This window comes from Phalacrocorax aristotelis, chromosome 1, assembly GCF_949628215.1.
Source record: "Phalacrocorax aristotelis chromosome 1, bGulAri2.1, whole genome shotgun sequence".
Taxonomy (NCBI): domain Eukaryota; kingdom Metazoa; phylum Chordata; class Aves; order Suliformes; family Phalacrocoracidae; genus Phalacrocorax; species Phalacrocorax aristotelis.
The window spans coordinates 18,551,488-18,578,727 of record NC_134276.1 but is presented as its reverse complement, the minus strand read 5'-3'; the positions used below and the strand labels follow the sequence as shown (position 1 = coordinate 18,578,727).

The 27,240-nt window shown below is 38.3% G+C and overlaps 1 protein-coding gene across 5 annotated transcripts in view; it reads right to left on the bottom strand.

The window, feature by feature from the left end:
- The window catches only part of ATM (ATM serine/threonine kinase), a 579,279-nt gene that overhangs the window by 489,990 nt on the left and 62,049 nt on the right, over positions 1–27,240 (bottom strand). For 2 of the 5 annotated variants that reach the window (XM_075082506.1, XM_075082535.1), the window contains 16 exons: positions 24,658–24,777; positions 23,423–23,640; positions 22,442–22,649; positions 21,396–21,509; positions 20,844–21,002; positions 19,563–19,701; positions 19,114–19,196; positions 17,667–17,807; positions 15,671–15,787; positions 14,115–14,264; positions 12,712–12,877; positions 11,318–11,404; positions 11,126–11,240; positions 9,444–9,507; positions 8,649–8,785; positions 7,326–8,515 (listed from right to left, as the gene is read on the bottom strand). In XM_075082506.1, coding sequence (XP_074938607.1) covers positions 8,332–8,515; positions 8,649–8,785; positions 9,444–9,507; positions 11,126–11,240; positions 11,318–11,404; positions 12,712–12,877; positions 14,115–14,264; positions 15,671–15,787; positions 17,667–17,807; positions 19,114–19,196; positions 19,563–19,701; positions 20,844–21,002; positions 21,396–21,509; positions 22,442–22,649; positions 23,423–23,640; positions 24,658–24,777 — 2,202 coding nt within the window. In that variant the 3' untranslated portion in view covers positions 7,326–8,331. Of the gene's footprint in view, positions 1–7,325; positions 8,516–8,648; positions 8,786–9,443; positions 9,508–11,125; positions 11,241–11,317; positions 11,405–12,711; positions 12,878–13,793; positions 13,896–14,114; positions 14,265–15,670; positions 15,788–17,666; positions 17,808–19,113; positions 19,197–19,562; positions 19,702–20,843; positions 21,003–21,395; positions 21,510–22,441; positions 22,650–23,422; positions 23,641–24,657; positions 24,778–27,240 lie in introns of those variants that run through there. The other 3 variants (XM_075082515.1, XM_075082524.1, XM_075082546.1) reach the window with 3 other exon arrangements.

The window sequence follows — 27,240 nt, the reverse complement described above, 5'->3', positions numbered from 1 at the left end:
CTCATTATTACCCATTATTGATTTTTCAGGTAGGCAGCAATGAAGTTGCAACTAGAAGTCTGAGGGCAATCAAGAGAGACTTCAGGGCTTTGGCATGACTGGTTAAGGCATCGGGAGCACAGGTAGTGCTCTCCTCTGTCCTACCAGTTGCAGGGAATGATGAGGGAAGAAACAGGAAGAGTCAGCAGATCAATACCTGGCCCCAAGCCTGGTGTCACCAGCAGAATTCTGGGGTTTTTTTCATCATAGGGTCATTTACATGACACCAGGCCTGCTGGCAGCAGAGAGGTACACCTGTCTCAAAGGGGGTTAAGGATCTTTGCACAGGAGGTAGCAGGGCTCATTGAAAGAGCTTTCAGCTAGATTGGAAGGGGGAAGGGCATAAAACCAGGCTCACTAGAGATAAGCCTGGGGGCAGCATGCCAATATTTGAGGGATGGTGTGCTAGCAAGGCCCTTTGGTCTGCCATCTCAGTGGAGGTAGGGGATGGAGACACATGTGGCAGCAAAGACACAAGGGTTATTGATGTATTAGAAACCACGGAGGCACCCGAGAGTGGTCACATAGGAATTAGGGCTTCTCATCCCAAAAATGTGGCAGGATCAACAGCCCAGCTGAAGTGCATCTACACCAATGCATGCTGCATGGGCAACAAACAGGAGGAGCTGGAAGCCATTGTGCAGCAGGAAAGATATGATACAGTTGCCATCACAGAGGCATGGCGGGATGCTTTACACAACTGGAGTGCTGCAATGGCTGCTGTCTGGAAAAAAATTGGCCAACACACTGATTCTGTGAGAAATTATACATTTTTTTAACAGTAGAACATTATTAAGTAGAAATTATTAAGTAAAAAAAACCACAGCATTGATATCAGACTGTGTCTCATAATTACAGAAACTAGCTTGTTACCAATCTTAGGGAACGTTAATTCTCTCTCTATTTCTGTAACACAAATAGCACTGTCTCTAGCTTTGATTTTTGTTTGTTTGTTTTAAGTTAGTGGTACAAGGATTTGTAGCAGGTATAGGTAAATCTAGTGTAATTTTAAAGATCTAAATTGTATCTTTACTTGCATTTCCACTCGTTTGTTTCTGGTTTCTTAAGTCACAGCATGATCCATATGAATTGTCTCAGATTCTACATCACAGCTTAGAAAGAACAGAAACTTTAACTCCTTTCATGTAAGAGAAGCAGACTTTGTATCAAGACCAGATGTAAGACCAGCGAGTTCACCTTTTCTCTGAGGAAGACATTTTTCCAATGGATACAAATCCTAAATGGTAATTTTGCTAATATTTGTTTATATCTTGCTCTACTCCATTGTGATATGAAGTAGAGTTGTAATTTCAGCAACGGAATCTCACTAAACAAGCACTGCCTGACTGAAAAAGCAAATGGCAGTTGCTTTATAGTGGACTCTGCTGTTTTTAAACATAAATGGCAATGTAATCCAGTTCTGCTCTAAATCGCATTTGCAACAGTTTCCCTTCTCAGAATGCATTTATTCAGAGCACAGCCTAAGGCTTCTGCACAGTAGATTGCTGAATTAATGCACAAACTTTATACTGAAAGTTGAAAAAGTTATTACAAACTGGTACTTATTTTTAGCACTTATCACCAGGTATTTTAATCTTTAACCTGTTTCAAAAACATTCACTTAAATACCTTCTGCAGTCCACCTGTAAACTGTGATTATTCTCTTTCTCTGTCCGAAGCCATTTGCTTTACTTTTGGCAGTTGACTGAACACAGAAGCACTGCTCGGGAAAGAATGTTGCAAGGGGGTATTTTGTTGCAGTCAGTATCGCTTTTAGGGAAGATGAAGCCTGACCACTGGGCCTGTCTGAAGCATTAGCTGTAAGCCCTGAAGAACCATGTAATTCATCTCGGATTTTGCATAACTAAAGTCTTTGTCTATACTGCTAAATAACAAAGGGGCTAGGAGGCGTGCTCAAGGGCCATGGGTCAAGCAAGCTGGATCCCTGATTGTCCCCACCACTTAATAGTAATTTCTGGGCTCTGTTCTGGACAGCAGCAGGTGGCTCTCCCGAGCGACACTTAGCCTTAGTTTGGGAGATAGTGCATTCCAGGAACAGGGTCCTAAAGGGACAGTAGATAGCACTGCATGAGGTTTGGCTCCTTCCAACTACACACTGTCCCAACAGGCTTTATAGCCTCAAACACCCCCAGATAACCTCAGATACCCCATTCACGTAACACAGAATTCAGCATCATCCTAAAACAACAACTGCAGATTGGTCTGCAACAGAGAGGTATTACAGAAACTGACCAAAAGCCTCCTACAAAGCAACTGTGACCTTAGGTGATAAATGTCCGTGGTACCCAGAAGAGCCTCAGACATGGATCCACCCTTGGACTTGATCTGTAAGCGTAGTCTGATAGTCTGGTAGACAAAAAGGATGTATAGACCAATGTGAAGACAAACAGAATGACAGATACTAATGAGGTTGGTTAGGTAGTACTTCATTTTTATGTCTGATTAGAGTAACTGACTTATTTTTAAAATATTAATTGGATAAGCTGATGTTATTCTCACATTAAAGATCTGCATAATGCAGGAGCCATTTCAGCTATCTTGGCAAACATAATGGAATGAAAATGTTAAAAGAGGAGTGCTGGTCTAGTCCTGAAGTGCCAAACACTTGAACACAGGTCAGGAGCACTCCAAGTCTTTCCTCCATGAAAATATTTGGTTTGGATATTGCCCGTACGAAGTACACATTTGAGCAAAGACTCTCCTGTGGACATGTGTTATTTACTGCTTCCATGGCATGCTGGTGGGGCTGGAGACGTGAGGACTGAAACTGTAACTCTCTGTCGAACAATTATTGTGTTGATAAAATATATGGTGTACTACCTTGCTGGTAAGAAGTTAAATTCCCGCAAAGAACAGGACAGTGAGGGTGGAAGATACTTTGTGGAATGTGCATACTGTGAACTTCAGCTACTGTACAACTATGTAGGTCCTTTGGCTGACTAACTATGTGCACATTTAATTACTGATGGGCCAAAATCCAACAGTAGTGTTCAAAGGTAAGCTCAGGGGTACAGTGACTGCAAGGCTTCTGGAAATTCCATGCAAGACGTGAGAGATGAAATACAACTTCCTTTACTGTAGCGTGAACTCTGTGTGGAGCACTTCTGGATAGAATTTCTAAAGCCATCATTCTCTCTCCAGTGGCCATAGAGACCTGAGAACACCTACAACTACGTGTTTTGTCTTCTAGAAATAAAACTCAATCTCTGTGGGAAATCTGAAGAACCCTATCACAGATGCAGGTTGTTTAGGGAAAGTACATGTGGAGGCAAAGCTGTTTTTCGTGTGGAAGTCTTAATTAACATCTTCGGTGACAATCTAACAGAACCTTATCTAGATGGGAAAAAAAAATCACATAAAAGCAGGAATGTACTTTCCCTATATCGAGGTTATATAGTGTACAAAAATAATTTAATCATTAATAAAAAGTGGACAGCAAAATGCTGTGGGTTCATGAGGGACCATTGAGAACTGAAAAGATTTCTTGGTGGAATTAGATCTTTTCAGATGGAAGTATTTTAAGTAGGTACTTCAATAACATATATATATGCGCTTATATAACGGATGTGAGAAAACTACTTAACTGTCCCTTATGAAAGGACGCACCAAATTCACAACTCTACGGACTTCACTCAGCGTAAGGAACTGCCATTTTGGCACATCAGGTGCTGACATCTCACACAGCATGAAGGAATTTTTCCAAATACTAAGAAATTAATCCTGACCAGCAGAAGAATCTATTCCATAATGCTGATCAAGGCATCACAGGCTGAAGAACTTTAGATGCGTGATAGCTATCTAACTTCCTATAAAACAAGTTCTAGCCGTGATGCAGAAGCAGAACTACATTTTAGGAAATGGCTTCATTCTTGCTATGCCATTTGTTTAGTTTCCAGAGCACAAAACTGCCAGTCCGTAAGCTGAATTTTCTCTGCTTTTGTGAAAGCAAACGTGGTGCGTGGGGGCACAAAACAGGGGCTTTGGGTGAAGGGATGAAGATACTAAAAAACTCCTCCAAGTCAAACACATGTTCTCTATGGGAAGATTTTTCTGCACTTGTAGAACAAGTCATGCTCTGGGAACAGCGAGGTGAGTTAGCAATAACTAGCATTAAGGGCACTAGTTATAAACCAGAGACACAGTCAAACTGCATATGCCCTGTGACTGGAGGCTGGAAAACTTTGTTTTGCAGTAGTCAGAAAAGCATGCAGGCTGTTTCCCTCCTCTCCTCCCACACCTTCCTTCTCCCATTCTCCATGTGCACGAGGAATATGCCCAGCACTGTTTCAGTTCCATTTTAATCACAGAAAAACCACCTTGTCTGTGAAGAAAAATAGTACTTGGTCAAATTCTGCTAGTTAACAGATGATCTTGGAGGAGCAGCCAGTCACCACTGAACACCCGCATTGTAAGGCTGCCTCATCCTAGAAGCCGCAGGGAAGGCTCGGTGCGACATGGCCATGAAAGGAGTGGAGCGCTTCTTCACAACTCAATCCAAGAAGAGAAGTTCCTTCAGAAGGGGGATCTTCAAATGGTACCTTCAAATGCAACTACCTTCAAAAGGTAGTTGCATTTTGTTATAATCCTTTCTGCTTTGCATCCAGCATAGGTGGTATACAGCAACCGAGGCAACTAAATCACTGTGTGTTTGGCAAAATGGGTGCGGAGGGAAGGAGAAACAGCTATGGATGCTGTGGCGGGAACTCTCCAGGGCCAGCAAGGGTGTCGTTGCTTTGCACCACATTTTTTGTGGACACATGTACAGTAGTGAGGAAAGAATGAGGGAGTGGGGAAAGCAGAAGCTGTGTGCGCCCTTAAAGGTATTGCTGACATTACTCACAATGCAGCTCTGAAAACTAAAGTACAGGTGTACTTAGAGTGCTAATGTGCAGGACAGATGAGAGCATGCATTACATGAGCAACACATTCATCTTCTCATATCATCAGGATACAGGTAAGCCTTTGAAATGTGGTGGGAAGAGAACCTAAACCATTCCTTGCACGCTTCCCAGCCTTCTTACTGTGGTTTCACTCTTCAACCCACCTGCTGAAATGAACCATTTTATTTAATGCTAATATTTAAGTGTCATCACTAAGTGCTAGTATGAGGCAATCTCTCCCTGAGAGCTGTTTCAGGCTACCTGCAGGTTCCACAAGACAACACCACTGCCCTACTTTAGCTTCAAATTCACAGGCATGGAAGTAGCAGTAAAAACCTACAGTGTCGTCCCTTAACAACCATGCAACCAAATTCCCCAGGCAGATTCTGGGATCACCTGTTTACAAAGGTGTCTTTACTGGCCCTTTGTCACCGAAGCATTTCCACTTGTGGAGGTATGGAATAACAATATTCATAAAGACTACAGTTAGTAACAATGAATTGTATAATATTCATGTTAGAATATGATAATATATATGTAAACATGCATAGTATCGAATAGAGTGCATTGTCCCCTGAAAATCAGAAGCATAACATTTTAGTACATTCAAAAACATTTAGTAGTACTGAATACTTTTTATAAACTCAAGAGTTTCATAGTAACATGGAATAGCGACCTAATTAATTCATAGTTACTGAGAAAATTATTTTTGGGTGGTTTTATCTGTAAGAACAGAAGTTTTTAGATCTGCACTGAAGACGACTCACATCCTTGTTTTATTTAAATTGAATACACCTCACCAGGTGGCTAGTTTAATCTGATTCCTATTCACGGGACAGACTTCTTTGCTGATGGAAAAGTTCAGTCAGGGTATATAATTAAAACTGGTTTATCTGCTAACAATTTTTTAACAATTCATACACCTGAGGCCATTTCTCCAACAGTTGTTTCACCAGAAAAGGCTAACTTCAAATAACATGTTGCTGTTTAAAAACTCTTCCTACTAGATCACAGGCTTATTTTTCTTAGAAATTGTCTTTTCTAAATGTAAATGTTTAAAATTACTAAGATGCATTCCAAGAAAAAAATGCTAAAGAGGCAACTTGACTTGTCTCAGATATTTCCAGCTTACTAACACAGTAAATATGTTTGAGACTCAAATACTAGTCCACCCTACCATCAGTAGTAGCATTTGTGACAAAATCATTGTTCAGAATTAAACAGCATTTCCACCCAGGTTTTATTTTTCTGTTCTTATACAAGGAAAGTATTGACACATTTTTGCAAACTATTCACCTTCTAATTTTGATTTTTAAAAATTAAGGCATTACTGGAACAAAAAGAAAGAACCGTCTCTGACAGTTACTATTGGGCTATGTGAGGCTTTGCACCGATGACAATTATCTCAGGAATGTTAGATTAGCTGAACTCATAGTAACAGGATTGTATCACGCTGATTTTGACAGTGTTTTGGAGATTCTAAGGTTTGTTACAAATTCAAACTGTTTGTTCAGATGTTTGTCGGCTAACTGGTGTTTCGCTGCTACACAAGCTTACAAACAATGTAAGCAGTTTTCAATCACAATTTCTACATGCATTTTTATTTGCATTTTATTCAGCTTGAACAATGAAAAGGTGTGGACATTCGAAATCTAGGCACTAAACACCAAGTTAACAGCATTGCAGAGGAATAATTACATTATCTCCTCTGAAGTTAGACTTTCCTGAGACAATCATATTAATGTTTCACTGTAAGTAAAAACCTAAATTGCCCAGCATAATGAAAATATTCCTTTTCCAGTAGAGCATCAGTAACTCATGAAGGAAGGACAGGATATACCAAGTGCTTTTACGCAATCTTCATTTATGAGATAGCTAGGGTTCTAGTATTAAATGACCTAAAAAATGCCTAAAGAAATTCCTCTATAAGAAGCATGAGAAAAAATTCCAGAAATACTACCAGATTTTTGAAGTCTGTGCTTAAAAATTCTTTAAGTGCTTTTTATTTAGTCCTTTCCTACCTGCCATTCTGTAATTGCTTGGCAGGACTTTTCCCCTTTCCTAAGCGTCATTTAAAATTCACCACAGAGTATGTGCTCTGTCAGTTAAGTTTCATTTTCAGAGAACAAATCACTGTGTCCCTGGATGAGAGTTCTTCCCCACAGAAAAGCCAGGATGTGTTTTTGGTTCCAAGAATCAACAGGCATTTATGCCACCTTCATGAAAACATAATGCAAAAGACTCATTTTGCCATGTTGACATTAACTTATAAAAAAAGATACAGCATAAAAATAGTGCAAAAAATAATCAGTGAAATGCTAATTAGAACAGAAATGCTTCAGTTATACTGCTGTAAAAATGCAGAAAGTGTAAACTAAGATAATGTGAGAGTATGCCAAATTTTATTCATATTTTTAAACATAAAGATGAAGATTAAATATACCAGTGAAACTGTCATTTGAGTGGACTCTCCTGTTATCCGTATTCATTGACTATCCAGTTGCAGTAGATCTTTTTATCAAAGAAAGAGCAATGTCTTCTGTAAAACTGTGTTCAATCAGAATGATATTTTTGTGCTCAAAATACAACTTCAGGGTTTCCGACAGATGTTTATTCCAGATACAGAATGACCATTTGCTTTAGAGGCATATCTCATATGCTAAGCTTCACTGTATAGTCAGTCTATTTTATCAAGGAAGTCTGAGCTACAAAAGTTAAATATTTGTTACTGTTTTATGCTAATGAAGTAATGTTATAAAAATAAAGTACCAATATAATTTCATTTACAACCGGAAAAAAAAGCAGCTGTATTATACTTGGCTCAAAGTCCCTTATCTATATAAAGAAGTGTCCATTTAACAAAAGGACAAAAGAACCCAACCCCAAGAACCCTCAGTTCTTTTTTTTCTTTTATATTCACTGTAACACTATCTTTAAAGTATACCCACCCACCCCCCCCCCCCCCCGCTTTTGAAATGCACTTTATCTAGTTATTTCATGACTCCTGGTTTTTAGATCATCTATTCTACATGGTCATGTTACCATACAGAATTATTACATACAAGATTCCAGCTATTTAGCGTGTACACAAAAGTGATGAATCTCAGGCTTTAAGAATATAACACACCCAGTATGCCCAAGCAGGTCACAAGGAACATCAAAGCACTAGTGAGTGTTTTATACTATATGGTGAACATAAATGGACAAAAAATGTTTTCTTAGTAATAGGTTATTGAAAAAATACCCCAAAACATCCACCAAATACTAATAAGTAGAAGCTTTCACGGTTGCTCCTGATATAAATTTTAATTGTGAAATACCAATTTGAAATGTTAAGACACTTGCTGTATAAAAATAGGTTTCTTCTAAAACCGTGCTGCACCCTTCCAAGTCACACCCAGGGTTTCCATCCAGGAAAGAGTCGGCTTAGGTTTTTAGGGTCCATGGCCTGCTGTATGAGGAGATTCACCTGCCCCCCCACGCTGAGCACTGTTCCCTCCTCAACACCTTTCAGCTTCTCCTGAAGTCTCATCAGAACACGCTCAGCCACTTTGTTAAAACTCTGGTCGTCACTGCTGGCAGAATAAAAAACAAAGAAAAGCAGGAGCACTAGATATGGATCCTGAACAACATGAGAAACGTTCAGTAAGAAAACTGTAAAGCAAGGCAACAGTACAGTAGGCAGACAATAAGAAAAAAATCTTGCACCTGGCTTTTCTTTTACATTCTTGTGGATCCGTATTGAGTGTAGAGCTCATGTCAGCCTCATCCTCCAGTCTCTGCTGCAAATACAAAGCTTTCAAGGGGTTCATGGTCCAGTCGAAAAGAGGATCATAGAGCAGCACCTACACAGTAAAAAAAGCTCTATTTAATTTAAACTGTTAATCACAGCTAGTGCGGTGACCTAGCAGGAAAAGAAACGCTCAGTTGGTTACACTCACGATAACCACAATATTAGGACCCTTTTTTAAATCCAGTGGAGTTGGGCTAAATTGCTTAGTTGACAATCCAACAATAAAACTGCATCTGATCATTTGCAGGTATTTGTGTTGTTCATACTTGACTCAGTTTTGCCACTCAGCACCATCTCAGCAATGAAAAGGTAATTTTTTAATACACTTCTAAGCACTTCATTATTTTTTAATGCACAGTATAAGCTCTTTCTAAAAGTCAGTTTAATCCTCACCTTTGTGACTCACGCAGAGGATTTAATTCCATCGGCACTACTCATGCTAGGAATGTTGCACTATGGCTGGAAGCGTTCATATACTGAAGAGGGAAAACTGCATATGCCTGAATCGAATAGTTCCCATTAAAAATGCAAACTGGTCTTAATTTTATTGAAGATTGCATGAATTAACAAATTTGACCAACACCACTAAATTAAAATTGAACAAAAAACCCGTCCACGAATATTTGGTATAGTAATAAATCCAAAGACAAAGACAAGGAACTGAAGATGTTCTGGCAGGTTACTATCAGAAAGAATGACAAAATGCTTACCTCTACAATAGTCAGCAAAGCTTCTTGAGAATTTCTCATAACGGCCATTGTTTTCTCACAGCATCTAGAAAATATTTTACTGTATTTTTAGGTTCTTTTCAGTAAAATGGAATGGTATTTTCATCATTTAAATAATGGATATTTGTACCCTTCTTAAAAGTTAATTTCTAACAAATGAGTAACCTCTCTGATGTTTCTATTTTGCCAAAAAAACAAAGAGGAGAAATTTAGAAATGTAAGACCAGAAGGAGACCGGGTAGTTCACTGATTATATTCCCAGAGGGAAAGAGATTATCCATTTCACTGTCTGAAATGTTTCTATACAAAGAATTAACCACTGAGTTAACACTGATCATTGAGGCATGCCAGGACGGCAGAATTGCTTGGCTGGATGAAAACGTGTGTGCCAGAGGCGCTTGGCAACACCTTGGAGAATCTCGGTATGGCTCCTTAACATGAAACGAGCAGATGCAGTAGCCAGAGACATTAAGCTATTTCTGAAATCTCTCCAGTGAGTTTAGAAGCAGAAATGGCTACGTACATTCACTCCCAAGTAAACTAAGCTTGTGGAAGGGACATGAAATTTTCCTTATAGGACAAGTACTGCAGTGAAAGAGGGATCAGGCCTCCTGCCTATGTCAGGATGAGAACACACATAACAAAGTTAACTACATTCACACCCAACCCTGAGATGACTTGTTTAGGCACTCACACCTATACTGTTAACTACAAGTCAGTCTGGCTGAGGCAGAAACAGAATCTGCACCAGGGCTTTTATACTGTATTTACTTCAGCTGGAGCCAAACAATTCATGTTTTTCTGTATCATGGGACAAAACTTTCCAAAGTAACACAAAACTGTGAGTTTGACAGCATCATGTTTAGAATGAAGCGGCAGTTCCTTCACAGGACAAAGGTGTATTAGCTTATTATAACTTATTAACGTTAATCGCTACCTTACAAAGGCCTTACACTTACACAGTAAGTATGTACTTACACTACATACTTTTTTAAAGACATGAAATTTGGGGTTTGCAAGCACTGTGTTCATGAACATCATGAAAGTCTTGAATGAGAGAAACATCCTGCTTTTTAGGGCCCTCTTGAGTCATTCACAGGAGACAGGATGGAGGTTGATAGAAACTCAGCCCTTTGGGGATTTTTCAGTTTTGCAGCTCAAATCTATTGTGGGATTTGTATTTTGCACTTACAAAGTGATACCAAATGTATGATCCAAAAGAGGAAAAAAAGTGCAAATTACTTACGTAAAACTGAACAGAAATAAGAGACAGAACAAAACGGTCCAAAGAAACTTAATAGCTCTGAATATGCAGTGTAGGTCTGAAAGAAATACATAGCTCTGAAGGAAAAAAAATCCAGCAGTCTAAATCAAGGGATGAAATTTAGCTGTGGAGCCTTTGGAAGCACTGAGCCATGCCTGGATTCCACAAGAGGGTGATAATAAACCATTGTGAAGAATATGAAGAGCTGAGCAACAATACTGAACTTGTAATTGGTTATATAAATAAAAGCATACGAGTTAAAGGACAGGATTTAGGTTTGGATATTATCAGCAGAAATCTGAGTCTCTTCTCAAGCATCTGAACTATTTAACATGTAACAATCAAAATGCCAAAAGTACTCTGCTGCCTCCTTAGCCCCATGCAATATAGGAGCACTTACCTTCTGAAGACTCCTTCCACGCCAGTAATACCCATGCCGTCCACAATGTCCCTGGTTAATCTAAACGGAACAGTCTCTGGTGTGGGAAGGATTTTACCTTGCTCAAAAGCAACCCCTGAATGAAAAGATAATAATGTTTTTAAAAATGTTAAAGAAAAGAAAAATTAAGGTTCTCTTGCCTATCCCACTTACCCAGATCTATATGCACTAGTTCCGCTGTTTGTTCATCTATCAAGATATTCTGAACATGTCTGTCTCCAAGTCCAAGAATGTAGCCAACTAAAAGAAAAAGGCGAGTGCTGAAACCATAATTACATGCCATAAAAACCAGGGAGTTTAACAAAGAGAAGATTATTAGAATCAGTGTAACACATGCAAACAAATTAGAAGTGAGAATATTTCTTCCCCCATGTATACATATCACTCCAGTAAAGAGCAAATGCCATTCCACAAATCTGAAAAGGTTAACTGAATGCAACTGCAGAAAGGTTATTCTCATACAGATGTGTATTGGTTTATCTACTCCACAGACTTCTTGCCCATTTCTCTCTGTAGATAGGTTAACCAATTTCACAGCTTTCAAAAAGAAAAAAAAAGATAAAAAGCAAGTGCACAATAAAATTAAGGTTTGTTATTATTTCTATTTTAAAGAAAACCTTTAACTCACAGTATCATATAATCCAGAAAACAGGACTGGCCATTATTCAGTCCATAATTCAGCTGGGGCAGCTCAAGTATACCTAAGTACCTGAGTGATTCTTGTCTAAGTCAGTTTTAAAAATATCCAGTGGTAAGATCTTTCAGGTAACCCTACTTCAGGGCTTTACTGTCCTTAAATATAGAAACCCTCCAAACTAAATCTCCCTTGCCACAATTTATGCTAGTTACTGTTCTTCCGTTGGCTGATGGACATGGATAGCAGTAGTATTTCCTACAAAAACTTTCCTCTGAATTCTGCTGAACTGTAGATTTACATCTTTTTTTTCTTTCAGCAAAAAGAGGGTGTATAAACAACATCATAACACCTAAAATAGGATCTACTGCAATATATACAATCTACTATCAAATGTCTTCCAGAAACTCAATATATAACTGAGTCATCCAAAGGAAATCCACTATCCAAGTACACATATTTCCTTATTAAGACAGAAAAATCAAAGGAAAAATGCAAAAAAACCACCCCATTTCAGCAATGGCTAATGATGCCAATAAAAAGAAAGTAAAAGATTAACGATTTCAACTGTTAAAACATTTGCGGCTACAGATTAAATGAATGTTACATCAAAACAACAGAATTAGTCAGGTAGAAACTTTAAAAAACCCTACCAGAACCTAAAAATACAAACCACTTTATAAAATAAAGAAACACAGAATTTCATTCTGCCTTTCTACTGCAGAAAGAGGCAGGGGCTGGGGGGGTGAATCGGAAATTACAAAAATAATGCTGGTGTTCTTGCTAGCTTTTTTTGCCCCTTACTCCCCCCTTTTCCGACATGTGACAAAAGCAGAATAGCCATTACCTCTGAAATGGTATAAACTCTGTTTCCAGAATCTAAAAAGTCAATGTTAATAATTCAATATAATACCTATAGAAGATGTAGCCACACTACGAGTGTACGTCAATCGTTTTTCAAACCACACAGCTGGATCCAGGAATTTTTCCATGCAGAAATAACGAAACACAGGCTGAAAGTTCTCGCAGACTTTCATGAAGATGTTGTATTTCTCTTCAGAATGTTTATTTTGTGCATCCTTTAAACAAATAAGAAATGTTTGCTCCGTGACTGACTACTCTGAAAGGAAATGACCCCTTCCTTTGAAAGAAATACATTCCTCCTTTCTACCCTTCTCCCCTCCACCAAATACTGTTCTCCCTTCTGTCTCCGAGCTATGAACTGATGTCTTTTTTAGGGCAATCATTAATGCACCCATCTACCTGTTTTACTAAACAATTGTATTTTCACACACAACTCACGGGCTACACATAAAAAATACACTCCCATTTCTTTGGTTTGGCCAGTGTATCTACTTTATATGCATGTACAGCTATATGCATCTTGTTGGGCGATGCTTCCCCTTGCATTCTGTTCTGGTGCCTTTGCTTATCTGATGTGGCTCATGTCACCACAAGAGTCATTCTCACTCATTCACATGCAAAAGCTGCACAAAGCCAAAATTAAATATATTTTCATCCTTCTCGTACGATAAAGATTTAAAATGAAATAATTTCTTGCAGAATCATGGTGATATAAGGTAAAATTTGCAATTTTCTAAACATATGGTGAGGTGGTTTGCGGAACTGAACTAAACCAGCTGAACCCACCTAGCAGCTACCATCAGAAGAAAGAAGCTTCCCCTACTTGTACCTACTGAACCAGATATTTTTCTGCCAGCTTACGTAAAGTTAGTTGTCTTTTGGCTTAGGTCCCTGAACTGATCACTGCAGGGAGCAGGGGGTACATGGCTGTCATGGTGACAGAGAAGCCAGACCCCTTCACACTGTAACAACAGTTAAGACATTACATTAATCTCATCTGCATTCTAAAGCCATATCTTTATTTTCAAGAACTAGTATTTAGAATATTGGTTCATTCATGGAAATTATTTTCAATGCAATGAGAAACATGACAAATATAAAATTAAATCTGTAAGAAAACTTTATACTGACTCAGCTGGGTCTCTGTAATGATCATTTTGGAATTCCAATAGATTTGTACTCTAGAAAAGAGTTCACAGACGTCTTGGAGATTCAGCTGTGTTCAAATCTTTCCTGCAACAGTAATTCGTGAAGCAATTTTTGATCTTCTAAAAACTCTTCCAAGGCTGCATTCAGATCAGTGTGAAGAACTACTAATTCCATGCTACTGGTCATATTCATTATTATATACTAAAAGCATAGTATATAAATCTCTGTAAATACATAAAAACCCCCAGTTCTCTGTGTAAAAGAATATAAGCGAGATATTTTTCTTCAACTATTTTGACTCACCGTCATTAGTTTCTGACACTGATAATTGGAGTAATCATTTGGCCTGTACCTCTTGTGAGCTCCCTCTTCAGCATTCACAAGAAACTCCCCAATGGGACTTGTTCCCGAGCACCACTCAAGAACACCACTTCTCTGAGAAAGGGGAACCACCTGTAAAACCAAAACGGCTGCTGCATGGGTGGGAGGTTATACACACACAACTATAAATATGCATGCTGCAAAGCATGGGTGCATATTTGTGTTTGTTTAAAAAGACCAAACCATGCAGCTGATCACAGTATATGTTCTAAATACACGTGTATACATATATAAAATACATTCAAGGTTCTTCGATCAAATACTTGCAAATTTCTTCCACTAGGTACTTTGCAACAACTTCACAATTATACTCAATTTGCATGTTTGCACTGGTGTTCTGGATGACCTGTGACTGCCAACAGCTTGCGATGCTTGAACAGGATAACACAAGCATTGTGCAAATTTTTTACGTAAGTGAAAAGTCCAAGCTGTAACAAACACATGGCAGCTGCACGAACGTATTAGGCTTGCTTACTCTGCTTCCCATCCTAGGGAACAGTTTCTCACATCATAACTGGCTGTAATAGATACCTCAATTGCTGTAGGAGACAGAACTGCCCAGAATCGTCGATCTCCTGTCCTCAGAGAAATAGCTACTGCCTGTTTCCTTCAATTTTATTTTCTTACAGAAGTCTCCTTACCTCATAATGCAACCCCGGTTCTTTTTCCCCTACTCTCACTCATTTTTACACACATGAAAACCTGAGTCTTCACTGAAAACTATTCAAAAAATGTGACTCTAACTCCACATGTCAATTCTTGAAACTACGCTAGCAATTCAGATGTTTAGAGATTCTGGAGTGCACATTTCTCATTTGTCAAAGACAAGAACTTTCACGTAGAGAGTACTTAATCAGAGGTCACCTTCATAGCTATTATTGTAAACCCAAGCACATAAAAGGAAGGAGAAGGGGAAAGTTCCTGTTCAAATACATTTTCTGTGATCACAATAAGAATTTATGCCTGTATTCCCAATTCCAACAAAAACAGTTCTGCAATTCAAATTCTGCATGAACAGACCCTAGATGGCACTTCTGGATTCAACTGTAATGAATACTGCAAGACTAAAATTAATTATTAATTACTTAAGCAATATCGCAAGACTAAAATTAATGAGAATTCATAAACAAACTCATATGCTCAAGTTTAATGACTAGCAACTTACAATTCAAGGACAGTGCATGATTTTCTTCAATTTTAAGTTCATATGAAGAAAGCTTTGAAGAGTATTTAAATATATATTTGGCATCAGAACTTTTTTTTAAGGATTTGGAAAAAAATAAATTGTAATAACTGTTGTAATTCCAGTAATTAAATTGTATTAATTGTTTATTCCATACCTTAAGGAGCACTGACTACTTTAATAACACATAAATAAATACACTTTTATATTGTCTTTGGGTTAAAAAGAGGAGAGTGGGGAAATATGCTTTATCAGTAGCATTTATTCCTCTGCTGCAGCAGCTGTTCAGGGTTACCTTGTATCTTCGGATACTTAATTTTCTCTTTCGTGTTTCGGTGTTTTGCTGGAGCAATGTATTGCACATCTGGAAAACCTGTTGCATAACAGCATCTTGTCTCAGGTCATCACGCCCCTTTAGCATAAACAGAAAGCAATTAAAGACCACTTTTCAGCATCCAACTTCTTGTTCAGCAACTTAAAAAAACTATTTTAAAAAATTCCACAAAACCTGTAACAAAATGTAATTAACAATTGTTTTTTCTCTGTATTTAAGTAGTGCTCAGCTGGTTAAGCAGACCCATCATTAACCTAAATCATCACCTTTTTCTTCTTTTTCTTGACAAATGTTATTTGATTAAGGTTTCAATCAACTTATGTGCCTTATGTACCCTTTTAAAGAACAGATGTTTCATTCACCATATTTGGCAATCCAGCACACACCTGAAGCAGCATCAGCTGGTACTGCAGTTCTGATTATTGGATGCAGATCTAGTGATTCATGCTTCTCTTTAAAACTTTAAAAACTACCCCATACTTAACAGTAAAACAGAATTCTTCCAGTAGCTGCTGAATGTTTACATTCAAAGACAGAATGAAATCAATTGAGTTTAAAGAGAAAGAAATTGTTTTTAGAGATTTGTTTCTATGTGCATGTTTTTGATTGTCTCTTAATCATAATTCTTTTTATGTGGGGAATAAAGAAAAAAGGAGGTATTTAACAGAAAATGTTGATGACTTCCATTTGCTGTACACTCCAGGCCACTAGTTGAGACACGACCATACAAGTTGCAGCTCTGGTAGTTGTCAGGTAAGCTAGAACGTCCTGAGTTGGAAGGGACATACAAGGATCATCAAGTTCAACTCCAGTCCTCCTGCACAGGACAACCCCAAAATTCACACCATGTCTCTGAGGGTGTTGACCAAGTGCTTCTTGAACAGCATCAGGCTCAGCACCGTGCCTGCCTCCCTGGGAGCCTGTTCCAGTGCTCCACCACCCTCTGGGTGAAGAATGTTTTCCTGATATGCCAAGCTAAACCTCCCCTGGCACATCTTCCTGCCGCTCCCTCAGGTCCTGTCATTGGTCACCAGAGAGAAGAGATCAGCACCTGCCCCTCCTCCTCCCCTTGTGAGAAAGCTGTAGACCACGATGAGGTCTGCCCTCAGTCTCCTCTTCTCCAGGCTGAATAAACCAAGTGACATTAGCCACTCGTCCCACAGCTGCCCCTCTAAACCCTTCACCAACTTCATGGCCCTCCTCTGGACACTCTCTAGTAGCTTTATATCCTTAATGTACTGTGGCGCCCAAAACTACACACAGCACTCGAGGTGAGGCCGCACCAGCGCAGAGCAGAGTGGGACAATCCCCTCCCTCGACCGGCTGCAATGCAGTGCTTTGATGCACCCCAGGGCACAGCTGGCCCTCTTGGCTGCCAGGGCACTCTGTTGGCTCATGTTCACTTGCCATGGACCAGAACCCCCAGGTCCGTCTCTGCAGAGCTGCTCTCCAGCCTCTCGTTCCCCAGTCTGTATGTACACCCAGGGTTGCCGTGCCCCAGGTGTAAAATCTGGCACTTGGTCTTGTTAAACTTCATACAGTTGGTGACTGCCCAGCTCTCCAGCCTGCCCAGATCCATCTGCAGAGCTTCTCTGCCCTCAGAGTGTCAACAGCTCCTCCCAATTTTGTGTCATCAGCAAACTTAATTAGTGTTCTTTCAAGTCCTGCATCCAAGTCATTAATGAAGAGATTAAAGAGTACCGGCCCCAAGATGGATCCCTGCGGAACCCCGCTAGTGACTGGCCACCAGCCCAATGTAACCCCATTTACTATAACCCTTTGAGCCCGACCCATCAGCCAATTGCTCACCCACTGCATTACGTGTTTATCCAGCTTTTCACTGAACTGTGAAAAGCCTGCTCATGGCACAGAAGTGATACACGAGAAAACATGAGAACTTAAAAAAAATTTCAGTGTGCCCAGTCTCTGAGAGGTCATTACAACTGACAGAACCTACCTTAACAAGCTGCCTCCTTTCTTTACCATCTGATCCCACACAATCTATTATTTTAGGCAGATTCACGCCTCCTGCTAACCGAAATTCTGGCTTAAAGGACCTTATTGTCACCAAATTTTCATATTGTCCTGTTGGATCCACCTGAAATTATAAATTAGTTTAAAATTAATACAAATATTACCCTCATTTCACTCAAAGAAAGTGGCAATGAGTTGTCTGCAAGCCTCAAGAGCAGACTATATGCTAAATATTAATATGAGCATTCCATCATCTGTAAGGATAATACGCACCAAGGCTAAAAGATATGCTTAGCAAAGGAGTCAATTTATTCCTCCTTGTTCACCTCGCTGGTAGAGGGGACCTGGTGCTGCAGACTTCTAGTTAAGAAGCTCTGACATAACTTCAGCCTGTCCCAACTAGCATTCTCTCAAGAAAATGTTCACGTGCAGTTGGGGAGCATTAGGCTTACATTAGGCTGCAAATAGACCCAATCTCCAATCCTAAAACTCTTGCAATCTACAGAATCTATATCTTCAGGTATCCTCCATATCCTCATGCCACAAAGCAATCCTACTCAGTCAGTTATAGGGAAATATCGCTCCAGCTGTTTATATCACAGGCCTCCAACTATTTCAGATAGTTTGTACTAGAGAAGAAGAACAGCAAAGAAAAGGAAATCAAGTTATACAAAGGAGCAACACCTGGGGCCAAGAGGAGCCCTACAAACATGCTATTTAGCATGGGTGGCATTTTCTGGCCTCTGAAATCAAACAGCATAATGCCCCTTGACTTGTTTTATTTAGTTTTATAAACATAGCCTGAGGGATTTCAACATAGGGAAGTTCAGCTTTATAACATGTAAATTTTAGGTGGCTGGACCAAAAAGCAACTCTACATTTTTGAAACTGCTAAGTTTCCTAGGTAGAGTGTGTGGCACCTAAGAATGAGTGCCTATGCACCCATCTAATCAACCACTTATGCTAATGGGAATGGATTGTTCACCATCACTGAATGGTAAAAACATATAAGCTTGCCATTTAGTAACAGCTAAAAAGGCATATCTATTAATTCTGCCAACTTTCTGGACGTTAAGTGCTTCCCTGATACTCTGAGCTAGCACCTACAAAATAAGATCTTCTCTGTGATTTACGTAGCTCACCACCGCTTTTGATAACAAAAGACTAATCAGTGGTAACAGTGGCAAAGCCATCTTCATACAATATGCTACTATACAGCAAATGTAAGACTTGGGGTCAAGGTCTTCTAAAGCCTAAGGAAACCATCTCACGCTGCATCTCCCACCTGACAGAAAAGTACCTGGTAGGCTGACCTGTAAAGAACATGGGAAATTGATGAAGAGATACATGTCTTGACTGCCATTAAAAAAATATTGAAGTTGACTCTAAGATTTGATATTATAGAGTACATTTATTTCAACTTCAGTCACCTTAATTTCCATGGTAGGAACAACAACCTCCTCCAAGTTCTTCAGTTTAGTAATTGGCTGGTCAGCTGGAATTCTTATTCCTTCTGTAATTAAAAGGAATTAATGTTTTTAAATTGAGAATTATAAACATACATCAAAGTTCACAAGAAACGGCCTACATTGCTTTTGGGACCCAAAACCTCACTGCACGCTTCTGTCAAGCTGATGGAGATGACCACAGGCCAACTGGAGTATTCTGGAGTTTCATACTCAGAAAGTCTGAACCTTACGATGAAAGTAATTACTATGACTTCTAATCCAGACTAGGTTCTACATTTATCAAAAAGAGGACACAGGATACTGCTAGCACAGTATCTCTTTTAACTAAATATCAATATCTAGAAATGTACTTTTTAATCCAACAAAATAAAATATATCTTCGCTATTAAAATAATTTTTCCAAGACTTACTTCTTTGAGTTTTCCATGGAGTAACATCTACATTTGCTAATGTGATGTACGCATCACAAAGTACTTCAACATTTCTAACCATATGAGCTCTCCTTTTTCTTATGATATTGATTATCCTGCCAGCAGCCTCCATTCTGTCCTAAAAAAACCCAACAGAATACAAATATCAGATCTTGCAAACTACACCTTGTAAGATTAAAGATGCATCGTAACATACAGTCAAATAAATACAATTAAGATACACCCGATGAAACCAGAGAAAATGGCAGTAATGGACAGTCCTTTGTGATATGAAGAGAAATAATTTGAAGAGAAGTTCTGTGTTGTCTGAGATAATGAATAAATTAAAATATTATTGGGATGGAGAGGGAGGATATCTGTCCAGGCAAATCGCAAAAACCACCTGCAAAAATTCTTCAGAAAAAGGGACAGGCAGTTTTGGATGGTCTTCCACCACCTTCCTGCTTCTGTTATTTCCTCCCAACTGAAGAAAAAGCCTGTACGCAAAAGGCAAAAATCTGACCATGTGCCCCTTCTGTGCCTAACTCTGAGAGACTTACTGGAGTTTAGCATAATCCTACTCCTAAGGATGGGACCACAAAAGACCTACAAATCTGAGAGAAAGGCAAAAAAAGCCACATAAAAATGTGAAAAATTTTATCAGGGGTGGGGGTGGGGTAAGAGGGTAATGACAACCAACCATGCCAGGCCTATAGTGATGGGGGAAAGGAGGGACATTAATGTAGATATGAGACGATTGCAAAGACAGGTTCCAATAAAAATTAAGCAATAACAACATTAACATGAAGCCACAGTTCAGTATTACCCATCATCATGGCTTTTAACATATAAAGGTCATATAAACTAACCAAAGATATACTGCACAAGGCTAAATACTTAGATAGAACAGATGTTATCACTGAAAGCAGAAAAATTACTCAATTCAGTATGTACTTTTAACAATAAACCCACTCGTCTTTGTTGCATTTAAAATGCCTTTTACAGAATTACACATCAAGGACATTTATCACAAAACTCTTTGGAATAGTTGAGGCTATTTGTTGCAGAAAATATTAACCGTGTTTTGTTCAACCCCATAATTACTTCTTTCAATAATAATTACCAATGTATGCACAAACAGAGGTTTTTTCTATTACTCTTTCTTAACAAAAGTCAGCTGATGAGCTGTACACTAAAATACCCTCTGACAATTTTTTTTTCTTTTTTTAACAAAATGAAAGGACTGAATGTAATTAATAGAATAGAATTATTTGTAGTCACCACATCAAGCTGGGAGATTTCTTTCGGTGCATTTTTAATTAACTTATTTCTTCTTATTGTGTCTGGTTTTGTGAGGAGTTCATCTTTGCTAGCATTTGCCAAAGCTAATATTATAAACAAAGTATGATGTGGATGATCCAGTGAAATTCTAGATATTAGCTGTCAAGAAAAACAAAAAGACCCAATTACTGAAAACCATACAGAGGAAAAAAAATTACTTAACATTATGAATTCTTTTGAACTTTTAAGGTTTGTAGTAAGAAACAAAAAGTAATACTTAGATGGTATTTCCATTACTAAAATATATACAGAGTATATTCCTACCTGCATAAGACTATTCTTATACCACAAGAAAATCAATTAAGTAGCAAGGAAAAAAGTCCCCAAACCTCTCCCCCTACTACGCTGATTTTGCACCACTCATTTTTAATACACCTTTATCACCTACATAACTCATTTAGCTATAACTGCACAAAGGAAGATACACATTGTTTAGAAGTATGCACTATTAAGCCAATCAAGATATCTTTAGGTACGAAAAGTATAAATTACATTATTCAGAACTTCATGAAATCCTAAACCACCCATCATCTTGGTTCCCATCCGAGCAGCCAGCTGGTACATCAGAGGCAAAAACTTGTATGAAGGGATCTTCTCTGCATTTTTCTGTAGTAGAGAAAATTTCGTTAGAAAGCTGTACTAAAAACCACAAAAATTGTAATCATAAAATACGAGGCAAGGGCTAGCAATTTGGTTTTGTATTTTTTTTTAAACTGAGAGTAATCATTGCTGTGTGATCAAATGGCAATCCAGTGAGTATCACATCATCTTGGTCCATGTCTCCTGAATGCTACAAGTCCTTCACAAGAAAACTACTATTTTCTATTCTGTTAGAGCAGAGCTTAGATATATTGATTCAGAATTCATTTCTAGATTTTGTGGCAAGAGACAATCCTAATTAAAAAAACCCACAACCTAGTTTAAGACAAGAAATAATGTGTGTTAAAAATATGAGCAAAGAACCACTTCCTATTTTTCTAATTATAACACAAAGCAAAGAATTAAATTATACATATCTCTGTTATAAAGAGATCATTCAGGTAAGAATTAACAGATTTCCTACATAAACCTAAAAATGACAGAACCAGCCTGAGAATGAAAACTTTACTGGTCCACGGCTACTGTGCTGTAAAGACAATCTAAAAGCACATCCTTTCACCTAAAAGAATATATTATATAAATGAGAATAACATACTAAAGGACACTGATGATGGGTAGTATCCAAGGTATGTGAAGAACAAGGTGACGACAGTGAAAGATCATGAGATACGCTTAATCATACAGACTTGTCAAATTAAAATGCTAAATTAAATTAAGTTAAATTAAAATGCATTGAGGATTACAGCTGTCTGACAAAAAACTGATGAGCAACGATTACTGAAAAAAGCAAGTTTTGAGGGAAAAGTTAAGGAGATACATAGTAAAGCATACTACACAGCACTGTAATTCATCTTCTAGAAACATGGAAGGAGATGGCAGAGAAAGATGGATAATTTAACGTCAAAAAGTAATAAGGAAAAGCAACAGCAGACATATACCTTCATCATTTCATTGACTCTATCAACTCCAGAATTTTCAAGCCACAGGGAACAGAGTCGGAAGATCCACATATCATGTTCTTCTCCACTTAGTAAACAGCTGATGTAGTTCTCCACTGCTTTACACAAGAAACTTTCACGATCCCCGGTTAGGGCACGTATGGCACATTCATCCAGTTCAACTTCTCGCTGAACCTTCACTGTGTATCTATGGGAACAGAGATTTTTAAACAACAAATTATCTCTTAACGAACTTACAAGCAAGGCTGTCCCCACTTCTCTTGCTTACTAATTTAACATTTTTTAACTTGTTTTGTATGTACAAGCCCAGTAAAATAAACAACTAAGAAACCAAATTGTGCGACCTATTTCTTTGGTGTATGTCCACAGAGACCCTCCACTCTAAGTACATTTTCAGTCAGTGTCTTTTTTCTTTTTTTATGATCTAACCTCAGCACTGGTGTAAATGAGAATATCCAGTACAGATCATTGTGTAAGGACTTCAGTTTCCAACTGCTGATGTCCAAATTCTTTAGCTCACTTGGCAATTGCTCTTACTAAATCTTTAAGAGTTCTGTATTAAGATGAATGCCACACTTACACCAAACGTGTCATGAAGAAAAATCTCAAACATTTATTTTTTTACTCTGTAACGTTTTCTCTGTCAAACAAACTAAACAGCTTCAAGGAATAAATGTAAATTCTGGCCCATGATCATCCATACTGTTTAACTGCTGTAACACTCCTCGGCTTAGTTTTGGCTCATACTATCTAGGCACTCTCCTAGACCACATTCAGGCACAGTTCCGAAACTATATGCAACAAGCGCTACAGATTTGGCCACTATTTTGTGAAGAGAAGGGAAAACTCAGCTATAGAGATGTGACCCATGCTGTACCAGTTGCCCAGAGAGACAGAGAATTAGTAAAGACAGAGCCTTTGATGGCTTCGTAGTCACCACCTCTCCATTTGAATGCTCACCTATTAGTCTGAACTCTGCGCTCCCTTAGGAGGCCAACCTCCTCCTTGGCCTTCTTCAGTAATGCCTGCTTATTTTCAAACTCTGAGGATTTCATGTAATTCTCAATTCGCTGGTACTGATTATCTGAGAAACGAGCTAAAGACAGGAAAGCTTTCATCTTTCCTTTCTTCAGCTCATCGCTGCCTTCTCCACTGTGGCTTGCAGCAATTTCCACAGCCTAAAATGGAAGTTACAATGATGATAAGATTGATAATCAGATTAACAGTGCTGCATAATACTTGACTAAACTCTATTATCGCAGAGAAACAGAATGGTTGAGGTTGGAAGGGACTTCTGGAAGTCGTCTTGTCCAACCTCCCCTGCTCAGGCAGGGTTATCTGCTCTAACAGGTTATTTAATGTTGCCTATAGAATATATATGCATACAAAATAGAACATAGGCTGAATATTTTATCCTAAATTAATTTAATCTTTGAGGAGTGTTTCAGTGCAAACAGGCAAAAATATCTTGTAAGAAACAGCTTTAATAACCATACAGGAGTCTCCTACAGTTATCTATCTTTTAGAATAACAAAGCATGAAGTTTTAAAATAGTTTTACAACCTTCTATCATAAATTGGTGAGAAGAAAAAATAAAAAGCAGTTCAAAAAGTGCCAAAAAGAGAAGGAAATAATATGTGAAAGTTTAATCATCAGAGTGAAGAAACCATGTAAAGAGTAACAGAGAAAAACAACTACATAGGGTTTCACAAATTAGCATGAAATAAAGAAATGCAGAGTAGGCAAATATTAATAAAAATGTTTCTACTACTGATTAAGAGTTTAAAAAAAATTACAGCACTTTGAAACACTAGTACAAGACTTTCCAGCAACCGGAAAGAGACTGTTGCAAATACAATTCCCATACTGAAAACATATTAAGTGAATGATCTGTCCTGAGAAGGAGAGGATGGGGTGGCATAGGAAAGGGAGACAGGACTAGCCGTCATTATCACTGAACCTTTAAGCCAGTATTACAGAGAAGTTTCACTAGGAATTCTGTAAAGCCATATCCTGAATATTTTATAAGATTACAATGTTATACAGTACTACGTGAAACGATAATATTTTTATAAGAATCCGTATTTTTAATCCAGAAAAATAAAGGCTGCATTGTAAAATTTACTTGACATTTTAACAACATATTTAAGCATAGTGTTATCTCAAAGACTGCACATTTGAAAGACTGGATGCACCTTTTCTAAGTATTTCTGCATGATGACTGTAGGGTTTTCCAAGCATGTTTCTGCTAACCAGGTTCCACATAGCCTCAGACACTCTGTATACATCAATTTCAAGTGAGGATCATTCTCAACCTTTGAGAAAGCAAGTTTTGGAAAAAAAAAAAAAGAAAAAAGAGCAAGGCATCAAATAAAAATACTTTTTACATAGCAGGTACGTAATATATAAAGCTTTTAAACCTTAAATATAATTCAATCACTCAGACCTATTATGTGTAATGTATCTACAGAGTAGTTCACCATCCACATCTACAGTAGTCAATACCTTAAATCACATTCACATTCTATGTTTGACTAAAGGAAGGCACATATTTTTAAATACCTGACAGTTTGAAAAATGAAAAACAGAATAAAACAATGACAAAATGTACTAAAAATGAAATAAATTCACAGCATGGTTCCAGAACTGTATTTTCTAATATCCCCATTTAGTCTGAAATACCATAGTACACTGCGCAGGAAACATTCAAGAATTGCCATAACTATGTGTGATCATTAAATTTTTTCGGACAGACCTCTACATATAAACTTGATTAAAAGCTCTCTGAGAAGATGATGCAGCAGGTAACCAAAGGACTTGCCTCCAGATTGGAAGGTCAGCTTTAACTGTATAGTAAGACAAGTTTCCAAAGCACTTTTAGCATAGGGTATATATTAAAGACCACCTGATCAAGATGGCAACGCTGACTGTGAAGTACTGAAGGATATCATAGGCTGCAAAAATACAAAACCTCCTTATGTGGACATGGTAAATGTAACACTGGAAGGTGAGAGAAGGACGAAATTTTTGTGGACAAGGTAAATGTAACACTGGAAGGTGAGAGAAGGACGAAATTTTTGTGGACATGGTAAATGTAACACTGGAAGGTGAGAGAAGGACGAAATTTTTGGAGGCCCTCATCAACTGATTCATGGAGCAATCATGAAAATCAGAAGAGGAACAGCAACTCTTGATTTTGCCCTGGCACGTATGGAAAACTTGGCCCAAAATTCTCCAGCTTTTCTGAAGTGCTATATTTCTTAATGTTGTATATGGATTCAAAGCAAATGTTTATTACCCTCCAAAAAATACCTTAAGCAAGCCATCATAGCTGAACACAGAGGTAAAGATGGTGAAGAGATTTTTACCACATCAGTAGACAAAATGAAGTTTTGCCCAAGTGAAGAAGAAAATATATTTTAAAAAATCATAACATATCCTGTCAGATAAAAAAATAAAACCCCACCCTCAGGCTGTCCAAAAAACCAAAACAACTTGAAGACAACTCAACAAATAATAAAAAAGCAGTTTTTAAACATATTAGGAGCAGTTAGCCACCAGACAGTGCACTTGATAAAAAGACAATAGAGTTATAAAACAAATAGCACTCTGAGAAGATAAAGCAGAAAAAAATCTAAATAATTTGCATTTGTGTTCACTGTGGAGGAGCTTGAAGAGTCCCACTGCAAAGCTTTTCTTTATGAGGGATTCAAAGGTCTGTCTGCTATTGAATTGCCAAAAACAAAGGCTACTCAACAAATAGACAAAATGAAAACCATTAACTCAGCAGGATCAGAATGTATTTTTCAAAAAGGTCTACACCAATTCACAGATGAAATACCTGAACTACTAAAAGAGGTATAAAAGCTTTTGCTTAAAACTGCATTAATATAAGAGGAGTGGCAGGTGGCAGACGTGACACCGATATTTTAACAAGTTCCAGGGAAGCACAGGTCAGCAAGACTCTTATCAGAAGTGGGCAAATTACGGGAAAAAAAGCCAAACCAAAAACAAAACCCACAAATAGAACAGATGTATTAATATGACAAAAAGCCAGAATAGTTTTTGTAAAAGGACATAGAATAACAGAAAAGTCAAGGCTGGAAGGAACCTCTGGAGACTGTCTAGCCCAACCTTCTGCTGAAAGCAGGGCTTTAGATTAAGTTTTCCAGTACTCTCCTAAACTGAGTCTTGACTAGTCATTTCCAGCAAGGGAGTTTCCATCACTTTTTTGGGCACACTGTTCACAGTGTTTAGTGGTGAAGTGTTTTCTTTCTGTATCCAGATGGCATTTCCCTTGAAACAATATGTGCCATGTCTTTTGCCCTTTCACTGTGCATCTCTGTGAGCAGAGTTACCTCCATCTTCACTATAACAACCTTTCAGGTATTGAAAGACTATGACTAGATCCCCCCACGCCTTCACTTCTTAAGGATGATAAAACCCAATCCCTACAACCTTTATTCCTTAGCCAAGTTCTCCAACCTTCTAATTATTGTGGTGGCCCTCTGCTGGACCCTCTCCAATTTTTGAGTGTCTCTTGAATGGTGGAGCAAAACTTCACACATTTTTTCAGGTTTGGGCCAAGAAGTGCCAAACAGAGTAGAATATCTTAATCTACTGGCTACACTCTTGGTGACACAGCCCAGGACATGGTTCACCTTCATTCCTACAAGGGTACACACTGTGAAATCATTTTAGCATGCTGTTCACTGGGACCCCCAGGACCTTTTTGTCAACGCTACACCCTGGCCACTGAGACCCCTCCCTGTAATGCT